The sequence below is a fragment of the Nelumbo lutea genome, chromosome 1 (genome assembly GCF_056320005.1).
Source record: "Nelumbo lutea isolate HS-2025 chromosome 1, American lotus-T2T, whole genome shotgun sequence".
Lineage (NCBI taxonomy): Eukaryota > Viridiplantae > Streptophyta > Magnoliopsida > Proteales > Nelumbonaceae > Nelumbo > Nelumbo lutea.
This window is the reverse complement of record NC_142684.1, coordinates 141,381,572-141,405,778: the sequence shown is the minus strand read 5'-3', so window position 1 is coordinate 141,405,778 and position 24,207 is coordinate 141,381,572. Positions and strand designations below refer to the sequence as shown.

Here is a 24,207-nt window from a genome sequence, read left to right as displayed (position 1 = left end):
AAAGGAGAAGGCACCCAATATTATGTAAGGCTGAAATTTAATGGCTAAAGGCTAAATGGTGAAGATTAGAAGTTAGGTGCCTCCTAGGGTTAGAATGCTAAAAAGAGAGTGCCCTAGAATGGATGGTGGAGATTAGAAGGGATGAAAGGTGAGTATTTAGCAGTTAGGGGCGGCTAGGGTTTGTTAAGAGTGAAAAGAATGGGTTAAAAAGCACCCTAGGGTTTGCTAAGGCGTGGGGAGCATGCTAATACAGTAGGAGGGGCGCCAAACTGGGTTTAGCAGCTAGGAGGCTCCCTCCTACTTTTAGTTTTTCACAAAAACACCCCCTCTTTCAGCTGGACTTCACACTAGTTTTCCAAAATTTGTATTTCAACCATGAAAATTTCCCAGTTTTCCCCAGAATTTGCACAAACACCCTTAAAGGCCACAACATTGCATTTAATTGGGAAAATAGCACATCTTGACTATTCTAAGGTCGAAAATACCCCTAAATTGATGCCCTTAAGGCATCAAAATGCAGAGTTATCAACGCACATGGCAAGCCTAGGATGAGGACACTTGGCATAGGTCGGATCACATCTTGGCTGTCCACTCATAACAAACTCCAGGCATGTTCGAATATAAACAAGTGGCGTCACTCCCCATGTAAGCTATCTTGGCATTTATTGCTCTAAGCTCTCTGGTGACCTCATCTGAGCTACTTTACTTAGGCCTCATCCGACCCCTTACTACGCCCTTGCTAATTTGACCATTGGAGTCTTCGCCCCTGGGATAACACTCGGAGCCTCTGACGAATTACTTTGCTTATAGGCCGAACCTTGAAGTTCTCGGACTCAGTCAACACTCGTCTTAGAATCAAAATTACATTGTTACCCTTGGCCCATCCTTGGCAGCAACTTCTTTTTACTTCTATAGTTCTATGTATCGTGAATGGTATTATAGTCTTCCCTGCCCATGACCAAATCATAATCCTAATTCACTTCTATTCATTTTATCACCCCTTGGATCTACTCCAGGTACCTAAACGGGTTCAATTTTTTTAGGTTGTAAGTAGGATTTCTGTATATAGAGAACTCAATTAGAAAGCTAAAACCCAGCTTTTGTCACACCGAAAGAATCCTGTGGATGAAAGAATCCTATGGACTGTGGCTGATCCAAAAGCCCATCTTAAAAGGTGAACCTAAGATGACATTAGGTGTGCATTAAGTATGTATTACATCCCAACTATTCAAATCCCAAGGTAACAACAATTTAGTTATAAGAGCAATCTTGCAAAGAGTGGCAAAGTCAATGCTGGGGCGGTTAGTGATGATTAATGGTGGACCTTTAAGTTGTTTTTATCATGATTTTTAAACCACCGTTGATCTGGATGATCAAACTATTCGGCCCAGAACCATCCATGCAATCAATTCTGTTACCCCAAATCCAATTCCTACCCAAAACTGTTGAATCAGTCAATAATTCATTAATCCAAGCGGTCAAACCATCAATCCACTCAACAGTTTTGGCCATTTTTTTATTTTTTGTCAGAATAAACTAGCCATTAGAACCAGGTGGTCGAACCATTAACCCAAAAACCAATGGCCAAAACGGTTTCATTTCTGAGTCATTTTTTAAAACCATGGTTTGTATTAAGAGGACCCCTAGGACCAGCATTGGGTAATGGCATTTTAGAGCTGATTGATGGCACATAGAAACAGCATCAAGATTAAAATCATTAGAAGGATCCAGTATAAATCCAAGAAAAGTCATTAATTTAATCCCTAATAACCACAGCCCACAACCATGTATATACCTAATAACACCAGGTCCTAACCTCAAGCAGCTCTAAATAATGGTTGTCAGCTCCTCATATGCAAGTGCTCTTGGTAACATTGCTCAATACTCGTGGGCCATGGGCCACATGGAAGCCGGGCGGCCTCAGGAAATCAAAAGGACCTCCGCACCAAATGGACATTGTGCAAATGGCCCGTTGATTATTACGCAGTTCAGTAATCCATGCTGTCGATTGGCATATCACAGTTAAAGATCGTTTTACTGTTAACTTTGAGGCTTTAGTCTACCTAACCAGCCAGAAGAGTTATAATAAGCACGAAATAAGCAACACAACCAAGGGATATTTCAAACACTGAAACTGGTGTTTCACAACACAAGTAAAACCTTTTTCCTCGAGTTTAAAAGACCTACAAGAATCCAAAGGAACTCATCAACCATACAAATACCATCACCAATCATCCAACAGTTCATATATGTGAGAAGTTTGACAAGGAAGTAGAGACGGTGATACAACAAAAACACTACCAACGTCCAATTTACATGGCATGAATCCACTACAGTAAGAACATCTCGTCAATTTTCAAACATCTCAGCTTCCTTCCCCACAATTACTCAAAGGGTCTTCACTTCTCTGCAGCAAAAAAAATTAAGCCACTAATCAGTATCACCATTAGCCCAAACAGCAATGATTTGACAGAGCATTTAAGCAAATGCATCCAACATACTCATGGTCGACATGATCATTCAGGAGGGTTATGAAATATAAAATATGGGTATACATCATCATCATCATATCAAGGACTAGCCATACAATACCTGATCAAAACTACACAACTTCTGCATAGATGTTGGCATGATGCCATCAAAATACAGTGCACAAGGATTTTGGTTTGCTTCTGCATTATAGTATAGCTTTTGTTTTCTTTCATTTTGGTGTGTACATACATGATGCCATACTTGAATGTGTGAACCACTTAGAAAATGGCAAAAGAATTAGAATAGGATGGAAGTTTCCCAACAAAAAATTGCCAAGTATAGCAATTTTACCTGGATTCTGGAGGATCACACCATGACCCAAGAACTTCTTAAGCATCTAATACAAAAAGCACAAAAATGTTAAAGCCACATGAATAATTATATCAATGTAAGAGATAATAATATTAACTAAGAACTTCACAACTTGATGCCACACTTTCACAGATCTTCAATGTAGGGTAACTTCCAACATATTTCAAGACTTTACAAACGTGTAATATCAACTGCCAATGTTCTCATGCAAAGAACTATCCTAGCATGTTGAAACCTATGAATTATCACTCAGAAGAATTAAACATCCCCTAAGAATCAGGAAGTGAAGGCTCAGTTTCTTTTTTTTTTCTTTTCTTTTCTTTTCTTTTCTTTTCTTTTTGTGTGTGTGTGTGTTTGTCAATCCAAACTTGAAAATGCACATTATCAGATAGCTGATAAAAACATACATGCCAAGGTACTCTCATTTGGAAAAACATTATACCCGACAAAAATGGAAACCAAGCTACAAAGCTGCACAAATTGAAGATGCAAACATCACAGTTGATGGAAACTGATATACATAACTATAATGCATCAATATATTTCATTGTTTCTGCAAATATTTTCCACATTAAATGTTTTTTAATACCCATATACTTGTACAAGGGTGTTGTATCATGTAGGATAACTCAACTTTTAATGTAAATTCTATATCGGTAAGCTTGTTCAAGGATTCGAAATACACCCTTGCTGTATTTGGGTAACAGAGTAAATGCTTTTACTGCTAATAAGAATGAAGCAGTTTTTTTCTAGGAGCCATGGCAATGATATTTGGATCATTGGATGGATGGTTGTGGGCCATTAATCAGCTTCGTTGCTAGAATAGGTCTTGGTGATGTTTCTTATTACTATCCAAAACTTTAAATACAAACTCAATTTATTATTTTCCATGGCAGCTCAGAGTTGAACAACCATAGGTTCCTGTTTGAAACTCTTCGACACATTATTTCTATTTAAGAAAGAAATTTCTATGAACATAAACTAAATTCTCACTCCCAAGTCCCAATTTTACCCCCAAAACCTATGACCACTTTTTCCACCATGGCATTGTCTCCAGAAATCTAAGAAGACATAGAATTCACCTTTGGAATTAATATCAATGCCCCCCCATCTATAACCATAAAAGCATCAGGATTCATGGTAAAAGCAATCCTAATACGCAGTTACAAGGCTCCAGGCCAATTGATTTTCAATTGATACAACAAAACAAACAAAAAGGAAAAAACAAATTCAGAAAATATTCCCCCAAGTCCAAAGGATCCTTCCAACAACTATAAAACCAGTATTAAATGAACACAAACGTAGGAATATGGATCCGGCAGAATTGTTTTTAAATGAAAACTACCAATACCACTAAAAGCATATCTATAATCATCAAATCAGAAGGCAGGAAAATCAACGAGAAAAGCATATAATTATATGTAAATGTGTTCACATATACATTAGTAGAGAAAAACCTTTTTTTCATTGTAATAAGGAATCTGCACCAACAAACCATTGTAAAGAAGAAAATCTGTATTTCACTTAAACAAGTATTGCAAAGAGTTCACATGAAATTCTCAATGGAAATGAAGACACTTTGTCCTTAATTACAAATCACAAAAGCATCAGAAAAAAAAAATATGCAGGAAAGTTCCTTCTGTAAAATAACCATACAAATAATTTTTTACAACACTGCCACTAAAGTAAATTTAAATAACGAAATGGTTTAGGTATTAAAACATTGAATGGCATTACTGCACATGATTGGATACCCCAATAATAATTAACAAGACTTTAACAGAAAATACTTCATCTACAAACTAATACAAGAAACACTATCACAAATTACTATACCAGGAAAATCCTTATTAACTAAATATACTTACTAAAAAAAGCTTGTAACCATTCAAAATCAAATAGTATGCAGGAAAGTTCCTTCTGTAAAATAACCATACAAATAATTTTTTACAACACTGCCACCAAAGTAAATTTAAATAACGAAATGGTTTAGGTATTAAAACAACGAATGGCATTATTGCACATGATTGGATACCCCAATAATAATTAACAAGACTCTAACAGAAAATACTTCATCTACAAACTAATACAAGAAGCACTATCACAAATTACTACATACCAGGCAAATCCTTATTAACTAAATATACTTACTAAAAAAAGCTTGTAACCATTCAAGATCAAATAGTAATTATAATAAATAAAATCTTACCAAAATGAGAAACCCGATGGTTAAATCAATCCATTTGGGCTGAATTACAAAAGAGGGTATAGCATCAATCAAAATGAATGATACAAGACACGAAACACAGAGGAAAACAATGAACAGCCACCGGAAGGAATGTTATGCACAAGAAACCTATAATGTAAGACAAAACCCATGGCAGTTACATGTGCACTACACGTCTGGCATCAGAGTACCCACAGAAAAACAGTCAATGTGTTTGTGGAACTACATAAATCCCAAACGGAAAATTCCCAAAATGAAAATATCTCTTATCGATAAAATCTAGAAACCCGTAAACCCCAATTTCTATCAAAGAGAAGCTTGCTAGCCATCAGATAGAAGCACCTACCGCAAGCCCTAATGAAAGAAAGATGCCTTGTTATTTTGGTTCAATTAACCACAAAACAGAAATCCGAAGCCCCCAGTTATCCATCAAAAGAAAGTCAACAAGATAGAAGAATGAACATATAGAAGAAAAAGACGTAACCTTTATGTTCGTCGGAGGCATCGTGATACTCCTGCTCCTCCTCTGGGACAGGATGAAGCTCGGCCTCCTTATCCACCGCAGCCGCCTTGGCTGCGGCCTCAGAGTCAGCGGCATCAGCTGCAGCAGAAGCTCCATCTTTCTCATCAGGATACCGAACAACAACCACGGGACAGACGCAGTGATGCACGCAGTAGTCGCTAACGCTGCCGAGGCGTCCCTTGCTGGTGCGTTTGGAGGCACCGAACCCTCGGCTGCCCATAATCACCGCACTCAACCCTAACCTTTCAACCTCCAGGCAAAGCCGCTCCTTCATGTCGTGGTCCTTCACGATATGGATCTTAAAAGGGATCTGGGCTTCGACTAGGGGCTGAGCCAGATCGGTAGCCTTGGTGGTAGTGAAGGCATCAAAGTCATCTTCGAGCTTCTGCTGTGACTCCTCGTCGGTTTGGACGGAGAGGTCAATGGAGCCCCAGTCAGCACCGTAAAGGACGCTAGTGGGCCGAACATGGAGTAGAATCACGGCATCACCTGGGCGGAGGTAATTCTGGACGGCCCATTTTACGGCGAAGGCACTCTCGTCGCTGAGATCGACGGCGATCGCGATCTTACGGTGGGCGCCCGATGTGGGTGTTCCCGAGGCAGAGAATGGGAAGCGTGGAGAGGAAGGCTGGATGGTCGTTGCCGGACGGTCGGATTCCGGCTGGGTTTGTTGTGGAAGCATGCCGGAGAAGAAAATAACCAAACTATTCTTTTTTCACACTGTCTGATAATTCCAGAACCGGGATTTTTCTCTCTAGACTTACGTTATTTCCGTTCCTTCTTTTCTTTCGTCTCTATCCTTTTTTTCCTTTTCTTTATTTCTCTTTTTGCCTTCTTCCTGCTGCTGATTTTTGGTCAGTATCTAACTGGGGAAGTGAGAGACAGAGACTAGTGACCAGAGAGTAGAGAGAGAGAGAGAGCCGGGGGGGGAGGGTTTCTGGGTTTGTTTTGGGGGCGTGGGAAGGAAAGAGAAGCGGCGGAAAGGGTTATTTGCGGAATTTTCAGTCGTCTCGCTAGAATTAAATGCTACCGTGGCCTCGCCAGGGTAAAGATGCTTCAGAATATTATTTTCGCCGTAGCAAATGACTTAATTACCCTCACTTTTTTTCTCTTTTCCTTTATGCATTATTGATTTGAACTTTGAAGAGAACTAGAGAAGATGGCTTTTTTTCTTCTCTCCCTTTCCGTCAGCAGACTTAAATCACGTGACGCAATAGAACCCGGGTTATGTTAGTAAAAAAATCCATAGACCATAGCCCATAGGCACTGCACTACACTACCATTCGATCGATCGATATACTGGTGAGGTGATTGATAATGTGTATCTGGATTCTGAAGCCAATTTGGTACAATCTGTTCATCATCTCTCTATAAGAAATATCTAAATGCAATGGTATAATCTTCTCCAACCTGTCGCCTTTATATCTTGAATCTGAGCTATAAGCCTATAATTTGCATATCCTCAAAAATGATATGGGCCCCACTTTTCCAACTCAGCATGTCTCTCCTAGTGATAAGGTCTGGCTCCACCGTTACGCTAGGGCTGCAACCGGAACGGGTCCAATCGAATATATACTCCGATTCTGATCGAATTTGGATTACAAGCGGATTGTAAATTAAATTAAAAATAATTAAATACTATATATTATTAATAGAATGAGTTAAAATTGACTTTTAATATTGATTTTTTTAGCAAAATGAATTGAAAATAATTTGGATGAAACTTAAAATTACGATAATTTAACAAAAATGATAGAACATTTAAAACAGCTTGACGGATACATAGAATGTAACTTTTAAGTATTTATGAACATATATTTAAATCCAACTGAACGACATCAATTGGAATGGAAAAGGGTGGATCCATATTCGATCCAATTATATTCAGGTCGTATTTGAACCATGGATCCACATTCGATCCAGTTATAATCAGGTCGTATTTGAATCATGCATATATATGCATCCCTACATTAACCGGTGGGACCATGTACCATTTATTTGCCGTTGTGCCTAAAGGGCAAGATGCCCTCTCTTCTTTTCTCCCTCAAGGCAAAAGATTCCAATCTAAGTGTTGATTTATTTTCATTCTTTTTCAGTGGACAAAATTTTCTTGTAACCTAGGGTTCAACTATAATGTCCGTTAGAAATGTCACCAAAAACACTTATAACCAATCAACTAGCATTATAAAAATGGTAACTAATGATGTGGGTTTTTAACAAAATTTATGGAAAATTTTAATTGGTCAAAGCTTTTTTAATATCATATTTTTCTAGCGTCATAGATTTTTCCATCTAATAGTATATTTTCTATGAAAAACTTTAGATATTACTTGTGAATAATCTAAAAAAAAAAAGTGTGACAAAATCATTAAAAAAATTCAATAAAATATTTAATGTGAAATAATATGTATCAAAATATACATATTCAGGTTATGAAATACTACCTTTTGTAGGCTACATAAATCCTCTCTCACCACTATACTCTACCAAGGAATATATCCTCAATTAATTTTCTTAGCATTCTATACATTTTAATATATAAGTTTCAATCTCCTTGTGAATTTTATATTGTGTTTGGTTGCAACGCAAATAAATTCGCATTGATGCAAAATCATGGAAGTACAAATGAATTGAATGTAAATTTTGACATATTTTTGTTTCAAATTTTAGCTTATTTTGTTTGATTGCAATATAAATGATTGTGGGCTCTGGGAAGCTCATGGCCGATTCAAAAGGATGGAATCGGCACCCATTTTTAGAGGAAATGGGCCTTCATTTTCAAATTTTGATTCAAGTATTTGATAATGACTCTATTCTCCATGGAAACGACACACAATTGAGAAATTTCAAGTCCTGAAGATTGGGAGAGGAAAGGTATTAAGCACCCCTCTCTCCAAGCTATTGTAGTAGCCCTATATAGGAGTTGTTCAAGCTCAATTTCTTTTGAAAAACCAATAAACAAAGTTGCCAGAATTTATAAAATCTGAATAAGTGTTCTCCCAGCTTCTCCTGACACCAATTTTGAGGTGATGTTATCGGGTCTTAGGTACTAATTTCCCTAAGATCCTCGTTTTTCTACTTCTATACTCAGTCTAGAAGAAGTCGAGAACAATGCTTCTCCAAGGTCTCAAAACTTCAAGTAACTCAGAAAAACTAAAAAATACTTACTTCCATATGTACCTTGTTAATAGTTTTCCAACAATTAGGAATGAGATATAATGAAGTTTAAATGGGTTCTTGAGTTAGGGAGTGCTTCTGGTTGCAATAATTTCCACTTGAAAATGGAGAAGGCGAGTTCAGAATTTGAGGTTTAGAGTACCTCCGAATTTTGGGTGAACAAGAGGTAGTATGGGCTAGGAGAAAGCTTTCCTTTCTCTTTGTCCCTCCCTATCTCTCTTGGGGCCTCTCTTAGGTTTCATCCCCTATTCTCCCTTGTGAGCTCGAAATAGATTAATATTTGTAGAGAATGGGAGGGGGTCAAGTCTGAATTTGTTCAGCTACAATGCTTGGGATTCAACAGAGGTTTCTCACACAAATATGCAAAGATTTTTCAAAAAAATAGATGCCCAATCAAATTTTCCTGTTTGGTGAAACATTTTCTATGATTTGGGGGTGGTTTTCATGGGTTTTGTGCATCCAATGGGAGCTTGGGGCGTGCTTGTCATGGTAATCTCATATTTGGGGTTGTTAGTGGTAGAAAATGTAAATTTAATGAACTTTTAAATGATATTTTGTCTTTTCTTGATTTTAAGTAGGGATATCTTAGTGTTTTGGAGCTTTTGGGGTTTATTAGGCTTTGTTTCATTGGTCCAAGTGTTCTAATGAGTCAAGAATGGGTCTGACATCAGCCATTACCCTTTCGAGGCTTCAGGTTGGGACAAATGAAGTGGAAATTTAATTTGGTACATTGAAATGGTATCGTTCTAGTTTAACGGTCAAATAGATTAATTTGGTCATGAAATTTGGCGTGCTAGTTTTTTGGGTCTCTAAATTCAGTGGTGAGGTCTGATCAGATAAATAGAGTCGAGGTGATTGAGATCCATAGCTAACAAGTTTGGATCAATAGACTTGTTGAAATAGAATATTTGTTTGATGAAAGGTCAAACGGAGGAATCTTGGGATGAAATTTGATGGATAAGCATTTTTATCGTCTCAAACCTGATGGAAGCAATGAATCTTTGATAAGAGGTATAGATTGACTGATTTAGTTCAGATCATGGTCTTAACTTATGATTTTCCACTTAACGAAAGGACCCAAAATGGAATCTTACTTTTTTAACGGTCAAACAGAGGAGTTTGGTCGTAAAATTTGATGTGCTGGGGTTTTTTGGGTTTTTGAACACAGTGGTAAGGTCTAATTGGTCATATGAACTTGAGGTAATGGATGGTAAACTTTAATTAATGAGATTTGCTAAAATAGGATATAGGCTTGACGGGATGGTCAAATGGGGGAATTTTAGGATAAAATTTGGTGGGTAGGTATGGATTGGGCTTATCAGGCAGCTGAAAGGGTTTGGTTATGTTAGGTATGTGCAGATCATTGGTTTTAGGTCCGAGGAGCATCATAGTGTTATATGCATCGAAAAGAAAACTCTAATGGATGATTGGCTAAATCCAAGAATTTATGTTTAAAATTTTGTGCGATTGGTTGTTTAAGGATTTCGTTCATGTGGTGGAGTTTGATCGGGAATCAAGTATGGTGATGTGGCATAATCAAGACCATCGAGAGGGAATCATGTAGATTTAATCATGAATTTATGGGCATTTGGGCCAAAATTTGGTTTCTTAGGGTTTTGGCATGTTTTAAAGTGATAGGTGTGGTCCGATTGGACATCTGGAATGTAGTAGATGGGTCAAAAAAGGGATCAAGCAAAAATCAGGTTTTAACAATGAAGTAAAGTAAAGTAAAACTCAAAACCAAATTAATTAAGAATTTTCATTTTTTTCATTTGCATTCCCATGCATTTGTACTAGTGCAAATAAAATTGCACTGCAACCAAACACAGCCTTAAGGAAAAAAATGTTTTCCTCTCCTAATTATAGAATAAATAGCCCATTACTTATAACCTGCAATATGCTAGGGTTTTCTATCAAGTTACTTTAAATCCTAACTTGCATTTATAATTAATTGGGTTGAATAATGCAACCTAATTAACAAATTGAAAACGAACCTCTCACCCAAGTAATTGGAATCATCATCCAAGCCTAGCCTTATTCTAATTATATGGGGTGGGTTACACAAATTGTATTTTATCATTCCATTCTGTTTATTGTCATACTCATTGTTAAATTATTAATATTTAAATCATTTCCTACTAATTTCAACCCACCTTCTTTTTGGTCTACCCCTATTCCTTCTAGCTTCTTTAACTTCCAACAGATCACTTCTTAAGGTGGTTGTCAAAGGTCTTCCTTGCACATAACCAAACCAACTTAGTTTACTTTTTCTAATTTCAATACCTATTGGAGCTATTCCTAAGTTCCTTCAATAACTTCATTTTTTACCTTATTCTTTCTAGTTGTTGCACTCATCTATCTTAACATAGATAACCTTATAAATGTTTTTTAGAGTTTTCCTTTCAATCAGAGTGGTATTAGACTATCACATAAATAAAAATATTCTAAATGCACTCTTGCATTTTTCTGATCTTGTTTTAATTCTAAGTGCACGGGCCTTCTCAATGATACTATTAAATAATGCCATAATAGAATTTAACGCAACATTTATTTTGAGGATAGACTTTCGAATTAAAAAAAAAAGGAAAGCAAATACAAAGCATAAAATCATCATCATCATCATCCAAGCCTTATCCCAATTATATGGGGTCAACTACATGAATCCTATTTCATCATTCCATTTTGTTTAATGCTATCTATTGTAAAATTATTAGCACTTAAATCATTTCTTACTACTTAATCCATGACCATTTTGCTCTACCCTATCCCAAAGCTTTTGGGTGTTGCCAAAGCTTTTCTTTGCACGTGACTAAAAGTATACTTTCTCTCATTTTATAACTTTTTAGAGCTACTCTAGGTTCCTTCAAACCATTTCATTCTTAATCCATCATGTCCAGTTTTTTACTCATCCATCTCAATATATGCATTTTTGTCGCATTCACTTTTTAGACATATTGTTTCTTAGTTATCCAAGACACTACTCCATACAGAATAAGTGGCTTTACAACTATTTTATAGAATTTCCCTCTAAATCTAAGCAATATCCGCCTATCATGTAAGACTCCAAATGCACCCTTCTATTTTGTCTATTCTTCTCTAATTATATGGTGGCAACTTCTTCAATATCTCCCTTGCTAGGAATTATCTAACCAAGGTATAAAAAAAACGTCACATTGAATTATATCTTGGTCTCCAATATTAAGTGTACCTTGATTTGAAATCCCGTTATAACAAATTTCATTGCTTCTTATTTTAAAGGATAATTTACATAAATACTCCCTATAGTTTCAAATATTCACTAAAACCTTCCATACAATTTGTATATTAGTAGAACACCCCTAAAGTTAATTTCTAACCGCTTTGCTTAATGAACATTTCATCAAGAACCATTTTCTTACTAAAAAAATCAAGAACCATTTGTATTTCTATTTGTGAATGGTCATGTGACCTCTTAAAATGAGTGGAAAATGTGAAATGGCATAGGCCCATATTTTTTATTTTGAAAATATTCCTAGCAGCTCTCATATCAACCTTCTAGAAACAAGACATTGAGATTTTATTTTTTATTCTCTTTTAATTAATTTGATCAAATGAATGTTAGGGTCAAAAATGTCATTTTATACTCTTATCTAAGAAAAATCATAAAAAGTACAATAATTACAAACAATAGGGGAATGTTTTAGTAATACACAAACTATAGGATAGCTTTAATAATACATGAAATTATAGGGGGTGTCCAAATAAATGACCTTATTTCAAAACTAGGTATGACTATGATACTAGAAAAGCTTGCAACCAATCAACCCATATCATAAAAGTGATAACCAATCAGTTGATACTTACTCCATTACTTTTTTTTGGTATTCAGTAATAATAACTTCCCCTTGACCCCTTTTTCCCCAAAGTGCTAATTGCAAGATTTTATTCTGCACCAATCAAAACAAACCAGCTAACACACCAATGAGCCAGCCTTTGGTTGGTGCATTTACTCCATTAGTTTTATCAATTAAAACAATATACTAGTAAACAACATTTACTCCATTAGTTTTACTCCGTAGCCAATTCATCTATAGGACAAACATAATAGTCTTCGCATTAATAATTGCCTCACACCACATTTGGATTTAATATTTAGATGTGATCTAACAAAGTTAGAATTCTAAAAGCTTGAGCTTTGCTTTATTAAAATTATGAAATTATGAGTCCTCAAACTATATGCTCAACTCATTTTTGGGACCTATTCATTCAAAGATGGTTTTCTTTCATTTAAGTCATAACTCACAAGTGAAGTAAAGCTACTATAATATTGAACTTTAGATCATTATTTCAAAAATTGGGCTAGTGATTGTATATGGTTCAACCATAATTTTGAAATAAACTACAAATTTTCACCTGAACTACAATTTTTCCAAGGAACGAAACATCTTTTGCCAAGCCACCAGCTTGACTATTTAGCAATTGAGAGACTATTATCAACCAAATCTAGGGTCTGTTTGGTTTGCTGTCAAAATCAGAATCGGAATTGAAACCCCCTAAAATTGAATCAGAATCGCATATTCCAGCATTCCCCCATCCATTTGGTTTGATAGAAATTAGAATTGGATTCTGTAAGATATACACATCTCCCAAGGACGGTTGGCATCAGGCAAAGAGAAATAGGGTCTTGGGGTTTTAATTAAGTCACTTCTCTCTCTCTGGCCAACTGGTACGAGATTCTCATTCCCAAGGTCCATTCCCTCAAATGGAAGAATACAATGCAAGACCAGGCTATTTATTGATGACATCTTTCAGGCTATGCTTGGTTTGAAGGAAAATGATAGAAATAATGAAAGTTGACCGAAAGTTCTTAGGGTCCATTTGGTTCGTAGTCAGAATCGGAATCGGAATCAAAATTTTTTGGAATTGGAATCAGAATGATCCATTCCCATAGCATGTTTGGTTCAGACAGGAATGAGAATGGAAATTGAAATTAACAGGAATAATATTTCATTCCCAAGGGAGGGGCAGGGAATGACCATTCCCTCAAATGGGAAAATGCCATTCCAGCAGGAATGGGAATGGGATTCCGATTCCACCCAACCAAACAGTTGGAATCAAAATAGCCCATTCCGATTCCAATTCGAAACTCTTATTTCCATGAACCAAATGGGGCCTTATTTCATAGAAGGGATAATGAAGAGTAAGGTTTCAAGACCATCCGGTTTAGTTAGGTTGAGGTCAACCTTAATCCGACCTGAGTTGTTGTAGTCCCCCCAACCCAATCAAGTTAAAGATTGAGTTGGGTTCAAGTTAGCCCAATTTCTCTGCTTCTTCCTAGGCTTAAGAGTTAAAGTCAATTTCGTTTTAGCATTTCTATATATAAATGGGCAGGGTTATCATGCTTTAATGTTTAAATTTCCTTTAAACTAGAAATTGTAGACATACATTCATACATATATGCATATGTACATAGATAAATCCATGTTTATATAATGGAAAATCTATAATGCTAGAAAAACATGATGCTGAAAGGGATTTGACCAATCAAAACTCCCTGTGAATTTTGATAAAAACCCACCTTGTTTGTTATGACTTTTATGATGGTGGTCAATCGATGATAAGTATTTTTGGTATCATGTCTTTCTGACATCATAGTCAAACCTTTATATAGTATTACTATGCACAAATATGAAGTTAGATATGGGTCAGGCAAATCCTTAACCCTAACTCAACCTGATGAATGTAAAGTGGGGTTCAAAACTTTTCTTCCATTGCTATACTAAGTTTTATTTAGGGAAAATTGCTGAATAGTACCCTAAAGTTTAGGGGTTGTGCCAAGTCAGTCCCCAAACTTCAAAACATGTATTTGCAGTACACTAAACTCTCAAATTGTGTCTAATAGGTCCCTACTGTTAATTGATTGTCAGTCAACACCATCACGTGACATCAGGTGTGCATTAAATAATTTCAAAATGACAAAATTACCCTTTATGATATTTTTTCTGACCATTTTACCCATTTTGTCTAAGTGTTAAAAGAAAGAAAGGGGAAGAAGGGTTATGAAACCGGACAGGTGATCGTCCGATTAACGTTGATTGTTGAACAGGGGAAGTTGAACGAGGGAGTAGGAGCTTCAACATACAGTTGGTTGGTGTTTGGTTTCATAACCCTTCTTCCCCTTTCCTTCTTTTAATACTTAAATTAAAGGGATAGGATATCCATCACATGGATTCTGAAGTCTTGCGGAAAGGACTGGGCGAATTTCATAAAATTTCTCCCATCTTTGCAAGGAATCGAATTCCCTACTTTAGAAAAACATATTTTTCAAGGATCAATCTTGAAACAAGAACCAAACCAGATCTGAACCAAAAGAAGTAGGAGGGAGGATGTACCTGATATGGAGAATTAGTATCTCCCAATGGAGGTGTTCACGCCCAAGGAATGATCCAAAGACTGCTCCCACTGAAGATGGCGCAGTGTAGGATGGAGCAGAATCAACAATGTTCTTCAAAAGAACTTGACCCTTCACAAGAATCAACTGGATGACTTGTGAGTACAGCTCTAATCAATCTTTTCCCAAAAGATTGGTATCAAGATCAGATCTTGGATTCTCCCAAGAACTGGAGATCGAACTGAAGGTAATGGTGGCGGCAAGAAGGAGATGGCAAGAAAGATTTTGTAGAGGTTGCAGAAATCTCTCTTCTGTGATTTCAGCTCTGAAGACAAGAGTCTTAGGTTGCATATCTAAAGGCTACCGCCCCCTCCTCCTTTTATAGATTTAAAGGGATCAGCTCCTAATCCTATTAGGAGCTGCTGATCCAAATTATATTTGGAATAGAAGTCCCTTTAAGTGGTAAGGGAGAACCCTTATCTTATCTGCAGATCAGATCAGCCATCTCCTAATCTAATTAGGAGCTTCCAAATCTAAATCTTATTTAGATCTTGGACTCTCTAAGTGGATAGGGTCTAGGCCCAATCCTATGAGCTGGTCCACCTCAGAATTCGCCCCCTTTAATTGACTGATCAAATCAGCCCAGTTCGAAATGAACTTAAGGCCCATTTAAGGTTATGTACTCACTTAGCCTTCCAAACTACTGCCCAGTTGGGCTTCCTTGTATGGCGTGGGACCCAAAGATTGATCTACACATCAGCCGCATGGGTTCAGCCCAACCTTTGTTACAAGGCCTGGCCGAATACACTGTTATGGACAGTGCACCCCCTGAAACCCATCTTATGGGCTCTATGGGCCCAACACTTACCCTAAATGGTCCCTGGGCCAAACCACCTTGTAACACCCAAGGACTGTGGGCAGATGCAAGATTAGCCCATCAGGTATTATCCTCAATGGTCTTACACTTAACCTCTCAGCCCATAATGATCAAACACTGCCTGACAAGGGAGGACCTCTCCCTTGACTACAAGGAACAGTGTTGCACTCTCTGCTTACATGAATCCCGGGAATTAAAACCTTTTGCAAATCATTTCAAAACCATAACATATATATATATATATATATATATATATATATATATATATATATATATATATATATATATATTGCAAAACAAAATCTCAAAATCTCAACAATTGAAATCGGCTACCGGCAGTCTTGGTTTCCATCAGAGAGAGTGTATCCCTGATCATTACCTTTGTCCAACAAAGGGGTTGATCCTGTCACTATGATCACCCACTCAGATGAATTCTCAGACTGTCCCAACATACTCAGGTTTTAACCCCCGCTAAGGATCTCACTGATTAGTACATCAAAGACAACCCGATCCTACATCTAGTGTAGTATCATAATCGAGTCTAGGGGTCAGGTGTAACTTTCCAGTTTTGCCCATCAATATCCAAGGTCCAGGGAAATACTAGAAATCTGGTCCGGTTCAAAGGTTCTATTAATCCTACACTACATGTGCTTTGGGTCTCACCCTGGTAGCTGAGACAAGCCACCCCAACAATTGGCAACACACTAGTGTCAGCCTTGGTAGGATAAATCTCCTCAGACTTACCCAATGGCTGTGAACATTCTAAACTAACACAAGTCTCATTAAGTGTCTAGTTTAAGGGTATTACATAGAAACACACCACTGGAACATGAATCAAAAGTGTACTTTATTCATTTACAATAAATTCATAATGTACATATTTCTGATTGAAGCTAAGGGCATACAACTATATAACACAAATAAAATAGGTAAAATGGTTAGAAAATATTATAAAAGACAATTTTGTCATTTTAAAATTATTTAATATACATTTGATATCACGTGATGATATTGACTAGTGGTTAACTAACAATAGAAACCTATTAGACACAATTTGAAAATTTGAAATACTGGGCTGACTTGACACAAACCCAAAATTCAGGGTACTATTGAACAATTTTCCCTTTTATTTATCTGAATTTGATCCCATATTTTGGCAAGTGGCGAAATCCAATATATGAAGATTTGAGTCTAATTGATTTCTTAAATTTGCTTCAGTGGTACTGAATTAATGCTAGATGGTAGATTAGTAATGTCTCTTTATAATTGTACAATGAATGAATCTATTTTATTGAATTCATTAATCTTATTGGAGATGACCCATATAGATATGAGTAGTGAATATGTTAGATGTTTGATTCACTTCAATTTATTATTTGATACGCCACGAATTTGGAATTGATTCAAATGAAACAATTCATAGTTTCTAAGGTACGGTAAATCTGGAAAAATTAAATCAATGTCATATTCTCTCTGCATAAAGCCACCCTCCCATTTTCCATGATTGTTGGTATAAAGTGATTCTAAAGGCATGCATTTTTTTGTTCCAAAGTTACCCTCAAATATCAAAAAATAGATAACAATTGAGTGATTACCACTTTTTATGATACCATTGATTGATTATCAATTAAATAAATTTCTTAAAGTATTTTTAAAATTTAATTAATTAACTAATTCTACCTCTTTTGTTAATGTTTATTAACGTTCTATCAAAATGGTACACATATAACATCATATGACGTATAAATACTTTTAAAACCTAATACCATTCTCTATCTCTCTTCTCTTCACTTCCCCTTTTTTCTTTTTGGACAATAACTACACCGACAGAAACAACTTATCTTCAATCCAAAACGGCTCAACGGGGTATACACCGTCAACCCAACGCATAGTAGCGGGGCCGCTTGTTCTAGTGCCGATCCTTTCATTTTCTCTATTTCATGTCCATCGGGATGTTACGGCAATCGCAGCGAAAGCAGAAAACTGTTATTCAAAATTTCAGTTGAGTTCATGAATTTTGAAACCTCCGATTAATAGGAGACAACCCAGAGAACCCAACTATAAAATTCACAGAAAAATAAAATTAAAAAATAAAACAAAAATCAGCAACCCGGAAAACCCAACTATTCCATTAACCTCACAACTAGAACAAACCAGTAATGAAATGAAAAATAAATGACAATCCAAAGAACCCAACTGTCAAATTTCACAGAAAAAAAAAATAAAACAAACAAAAGTCAGCAACCCAGAAACCCAACTATCCTATTAGTTTGCTACCAAGCTCCGACAAGGGGGAAGTTGATTCGACCTAATGAGTGGGACGAACTCTGTAGCATAGATCAGAAAACCCAACTCTGCAGCGTAGATCAGAAGGGGGAGGGATGGGAGGAGATGAACATTGCATGACCAAGCGGTCCTTTGATTTAAAACTGGACACAGCGTAACGTACTCAACCGGGCTAACTATACAAGCCCCCAGATGATCAAGTCGGCCTCAGATTTGAAGCCTCACGAAAAGAACTAGGCGTAGAGCCTTAGTAGAGAGAGAAGTGATGAAAGAAATTCTTGTGTGTTATTAAAGCTCAGAAACAGAAGTATTTACAATAGACACTGGTAGACTTGTAGAGTAAAATAACTAGGTAATTCAGACTTGTAAAACAACTAGGAAACGCGACTTGTCGTCCGATGTCAATGCCTTAGACGTCCACCGTTCGATGTCCACCATCATCCAATGCAGGTCAGTTGGCATAAGGAGTCCTAATCTTGAGCTAGCGCCGGCTGGTTCAGTGGGTCCCAAGTTGGCCCTCCATCATTCTCCCCCACTTGGAAAGAACTCAACCTCGAGTCATGATCAGGATAGGCAAGCGTCACTTCCGGAAAATAATGATGACGATCAACAACATTAAACGTTTTGGAAATACCCATGTGGTTTGGCAAGTCCACTATGTAAGCGTTGTCATTGATCTTCTTAATAATCTTGTACAGACCGTACTTCTGAGGCTGTAGCTTGCTATGCTTCCCGACGGGTACACGTTCCTTCCTTAAGAACACCATGGCTTCATCACCGACTTCAAACACTTGGTACCTACGATGCCTGTCAGCTGCAAGTTTATACTTCGCATTGGTCCTTTGAAGTTTCTGTTGTACTTCCTCCTGTACTGACTGAATCTATCCTGCCAACTGCTCTACTGAAGTACTAAGGCCTGGTACCCTGGGTAGCTTCACCAAGTCCAATGCATGGTTAGGGGCTTTATATAAATAATAGAAAATGGGGATCTACCTGTAGAGCTATGAACTGCATTGTTGTAGGCAAACTCTACTTGAGCAATAAAGTCCCATTGCTTCGGCCTCTCTCTACAAATACTACAGATCAGGTTACCCAGAGTTCGATTTACCACTTATGTCTGCTCATCAGTCTGCGGATGAGTTGTACTGCTGAAGTTTAATGACGAGTCAAATAACCTCCACAAGGTCATCCAGAAGTGACTTAGGAACCTTGTATCTCGGTCCGACGTAATGGTCTTAGGCACCCCATGTAAACGGACAATCCCCCTGAAGAATAGTTTGGTTGTTGCTGTTGCATCCATGGTCTTCTTACATGGGAGGAAGTGTGCCATCTTGGAAAACCAGTCAACAACCACAAAGATGGAATCCATGTTTCGTGGAGTCTTTAACAAGCCCAGCACGAAATCCATAAACAAGTCTTCCCAAATAGCAGTAGGAACTAGTAAAGGCATGTAAAGACCAATATTCTGGGCTTGTCCCTGTCTGACATATATAACACCTACTCACGATAATGGTCACATCTCTTCTCAGTTTAGGCCAGTAGTAATGCCCCTTGACAGCCTCAATCATCTTGTCCCTATCGAGGTGTCTTGCTAAGCCGCCACCATGCAAGTCTCTAATGACTTTCTCGTGAAGGGATATGCAAGGAATACACAATTGGTCTCCCTTCATAAGAAATCCATCATGTACATAGAAATCTTCCGGTGGCTATCTGTTCATGCATTTCTCTCAAACCTATTTGAAGTCTTCATCCTGGGCGTACAAATCTTTCAAACATTCAAATCCCACAATTTTGATACTGAGAGTCTTAATCAGGGCCACATGCCTGCTCAAAGCATCTGCCACTGTATTCTGTTGTCCAACATTATACACAATTTTGTATGGGAATTTATCAATAAAAGCAGACCACCTAGTATGCAAATCACTCCTCAACTATTTTTGCTTACTTAAACACTTAAGAGGTTGATGGTCGGTGTAGAGGACAAATTCTTTAGCAATCAAATAGTGTTCTCAGGTCTTCAATGCTCTCACAACAGCATAAAACTCTTTATCATAACTAGACCACTTCTTTCTAGCTTCACATAGCTTCTCACTAAAGAAAACAACCAGTCTCTTCTCTTGTGATAACAAAGCCTCTATGCCCACTCCGCTAGCATCACACTCAACCTCAAATAATTTGTCAAAGCTTGGCAGTGCTAAGATAGGAGCGGTACATAACTTCTATTTTATTAGGGCAAAACTTTGCTCTTGTTCTTCTCCCCATTGGAACTTACCTTTCTTCAAACACCTAGTGATAAGAGCTACAATACTACTAAAGTATTTGATAAACTATCTATAGAAAGTTGCTAACCCATGAAAATGCCTTACGTCAGTGACGTTCGTTGGGGTTGGCCACTCCCTAATGACTCACACTTTCTCCTCATCCACTTTAATTCCATCTTTGCTTACAACAAAACCCAAAAACAATAAACTATCGCTCATAAAAGTACACTTCTTCAAATTAGCATATAGTTTATTTTCCCTTAATGCATTCAATACCCCACGGATACCTATGTGCTCATCAACAAATTTGCTATAAATCAAAATATCATCAAAATATACCACAACAAATTTACCAATGAAAGGGCGTAGTACCTGATTCATTAATCTCATTAAAGTGCTTGGTGCGTTAGTTAGTCCAAAAGGCATGACTAACCATTCAAACAATCCATCTCTTGTCTTGAAAGCGGTCTTCCATTCGTCTCCGAAATGGATTCTAATCTGATGATAACCACTCCTGAGATCGATCTTGGAAAAGACCACAACCCCATTAAGTTGATCAAGCATGTCATCCAGCCTAGGAATGGGAAACTTGTAGCCAATAGTGATCTTGTTGATTGCTCTGCTATCAACACACATTCTCCAACTCCCATCTTTCTTCGGTGTTAATAATGTTGATACCGCACAAGGACTCATGCTAACTTGGATGTGCCCCTTTTTCAACAGTTCCTCTACCTTCTCCCATAAAATCTCATTCTCTTTAGGACTCATTCTGTAGTGTGGCAGATTAGGTAGGCTAGCACCAGGAACAAAATTAATGTAGTGCTGAATGTCTCGCATGGGTGGAAGCTCATTGGGTAATTCGTCAGGAGCTACATCATGAAACTCGTCGAGCAGTCCCTGCACTTCCACTGGAATTTTGTTCTCCCCTAGTGGTTCACTCATACTCTCCCCTTTTATAACCAGTAAGTGGACCTCGCGGGTATCTTTACACTCCCTTACAAACTCAGAGTGGCGATGTGTTATGGTAAGAAAATTCCTCTTCTCTACCTTTGAAGCCTTGGTTTGGTTCTTTTCCCCCATAGGTAACAGTGTGTAGCGCACACCCTCTTTCTCAAAGCTGGTATGTGTTCTTCCTACCCAAGTGTTTGGCATCTGCATCAAACTGCCAAGGCCTACCAAGCAAAATATGGCAAGCATCCATATCCACAATATCACAATAAACCTCAACAATATACTTACCAATAGAGAATGGAACCTTGCAGCGTTCCTCTACATGTATGCCCCCGACTTCCTTGATCCAACCAATTGTGTAAGGGTTCGGGTGTTTCTCAGGAATTAGTTGCAGTTTCTTTACCACATCTCTGTCGATAATATTCTCTTGACTGTCACTATCAATAATCAATTCAAACAATTGACCTTGTACCGTACACCTAGTGTGAAATAGCCGGTGTCGTTATGTGTCATCTTTACATCTCTGAGATAGCATGAGCTTCCTCACAACACATGTGTACTCTTCATGCTCATAAGTACCTTCTTCGCCCTCTCCATCAGGCCCACAATATACTTCGTCATCACCAACTTCTTCCTCATCCCTCTCCACCATGTTAACTACCTTTCTCCTAGGACAATCACTAGACCTATGCCCAACTTCATTGCACTTGAAGCACTTAAAATGAGCAAGTTTTGCATAACGATTAATGGTTTTAAGAGGGTTTGAAGTATTACCTTGAGTGTTTCCCCCCGTTACGGTCTTACTGGTGTTAGCGATATTCGGCAGGTAGGAGGGTTGTACCCCTTGATTTGGCTTGCCCTGGTCTGAAGTGATAGGAAACCATCATATGGACGCCCAAGATTGCGGAATAAAGGGGGGGGCGAATTTCAAAAATTTTTCTTTCCCTTCAACTGGGAATCGAATTCCCTATTTAGAAAATCATATTTTCAATGATCATTCTTGAACCATAAACTGAACCAGATCTGAACCAAAAGGAGGAGGAGAGATAATACCTGATACAAAGAAATAATATCTCTCAATGGAGGTGTTCACGCCCAAGGTAGAAACCAAAATCTGCTCCCACTGGGCGGCTAGTGAATACAACTCCTACATATCTTTCTCCAAAAGATTGAAATCAAGATCTGATCTTGATTTCTCCCAAACAATGGAGATCGAACTGCTATAGGTGGCGGCTGTAGGAAGGAGGCAGCTAGAGAGAATTTGCAGGGTGCAGAATTCTCTCCTTTGTGATCTCAGCTCTAAAGACAAGACGGTTGCTGGTAATTGTGTGTTTAAAGGCAGCCACCCCCTCTTCCTTTTATAGACTTAAAGGGATCAGCTCCTAATCCCATTAGGAGTTGCTAACCCAAATCATATCTAGATTAGAAGTCCCTTTAAGATAAGGGATAAACCTTATCTTATCTGCAGATTAGATCAGTCAGTTCCTAATCTAAATCTCATTTAGATCTTGGACTCTCTGAGTATATAGGGTGTGGGCCCAATCCTACCAGCTGATCTTATCTCAGAATTCGCCCCTTAAAGACTAATCAAATTAGCCCAGTTCGAAATGGGCTTAAGGCCCATTTAGGGTTATGTATTCATTAAACCTTCCAAACTGCTGCCCAGTTGGGCTTCCTTGTATGGCGTGGGATCCAAACATTGATCTACACATCAGCCACATGGGTTCAGCCTAGCCTTTGTTACAAGGCCTGGCCGAATACACTATTATGGACAGTGCACCCCTTTAAACCCATCAGATGAGCTCTATGGGCCCAACACTTACCCTAAGTGGTCCCTGGGCCAAGCCACCTTGTAACACACAGGGACTGTGGGCAGATGCAAGATTAGCCCATCAGGTATTATCCTCAATGGCCTTACACTTAACCTCTCAGCCCATAATGATCATACACTGCCCGACAAGAGAGGACCTCTCCCTTGGCTGCAAAGAACAGTGTTGCACTCTCTCAAGTATGGATCCCGGGAATTAAAACCTTTTGCAAACATTTCAAAACTATAATATATATATACTTTTTATATCTCATATAAAATATATTTTGCAAAACAAATCTCAACAATTGAAATCGACTGCCGGCAGTCTTGGTTTCCATCAGTGAGAGTGCATTCCCGATCATTACCTTTGTCCGACAAAAGGGCTGATCCTGTCACTATGATCACCCACTCAGATGAATTCTCAGACTGTCCCAACATACCCAGGTTTTGACCCCCGCTAAGGACCTCACTGATTGGTATATCAAAGACAATTCAATCCGACACCTAGTGCAGTATAATAATCGAGTCTAGGGGTCGGGTGTAACTTTCCAGTTTTCCCATCAATCTCCAAGGTCCAGGGCAATACTGGAAATTTGGTCCAGTTCAAAGATTCAATTAATCCCACACAGTGTGTGCCTAGGGTCTCACCTCGATAGCTGAGACAAGCCACCCCAACTGACTTGGTGGCACTACAGTGTCAGCCTTGTCAGGATAGGTCTCCCCAGATCGACCCACTGGCTGTGAACACTCTAAACTAACACGAGTCTCATTAAGTGTCCAGTTTAAGGGTATTACACAGAAACATACCAATGGAACATGAATCAAATATGCACTTTTATTCATTTACAATAAACTCATAAAGTACATCATTTTGGTTGAAG

General features: G+C 37.9%; 1 protein-coding gene across 2 annotated transcripts; it reads right to left on the bottom strand.

Moving 5' to 3' along the window:
• Nucleotides 1-2,119: 2,119 nt before the first annotated feature.
• LOC148877991 (Adenine nucleotide alpha hydrolases-like superfamily protein) lies at nucleotides 2,120-6,986 on the bottom strand. 2 transcript variants are annotated; one of them, XM_088947564.1, is made up of 3 exons: nucleotides 5,556-6,986; nucleotides 2,824-2,869; nucleotides 2,120-2,407 (listed from the first exon to the last, which is right to left on the bottom strand). In XM_088947564.1, exons 1-2 carry the CDS (start codon nucleotides 6,274-6,276, stop codon nucleotides 2,862-2,864), a joined length of 729 nt encoding a protein of 242 aa, XP_088803690.1. In that variant the 5' UTR covers nucleotides 6,277-6,986; the 3' UTR covers nucleotides 2,120-2,407; nucleotides 2,824-2,861. The 2 variants fall into 2 exon arrangements, with proteins under 2 accessions (XP_088803690.1, XP_088803697.1); XM_088947571.1 differs by lacking the exon at nucleotides 2,824-2,869 and having other exon boundaries at nucleotides 5,556-6,589.
• Nucleotides 6,987-24,207: the final 17,221 nt, after the last annotated feature.

What these genes read in the sequence shown, in the direction of transcription:
- LOC148877991 (XM_088947564.1), bottom strand. Translation starts at nt 6,276, where the DNA reads ATGCTTCCACAACAAACCCAGCCGGAATCCGACCGTCCGGCAACGACC.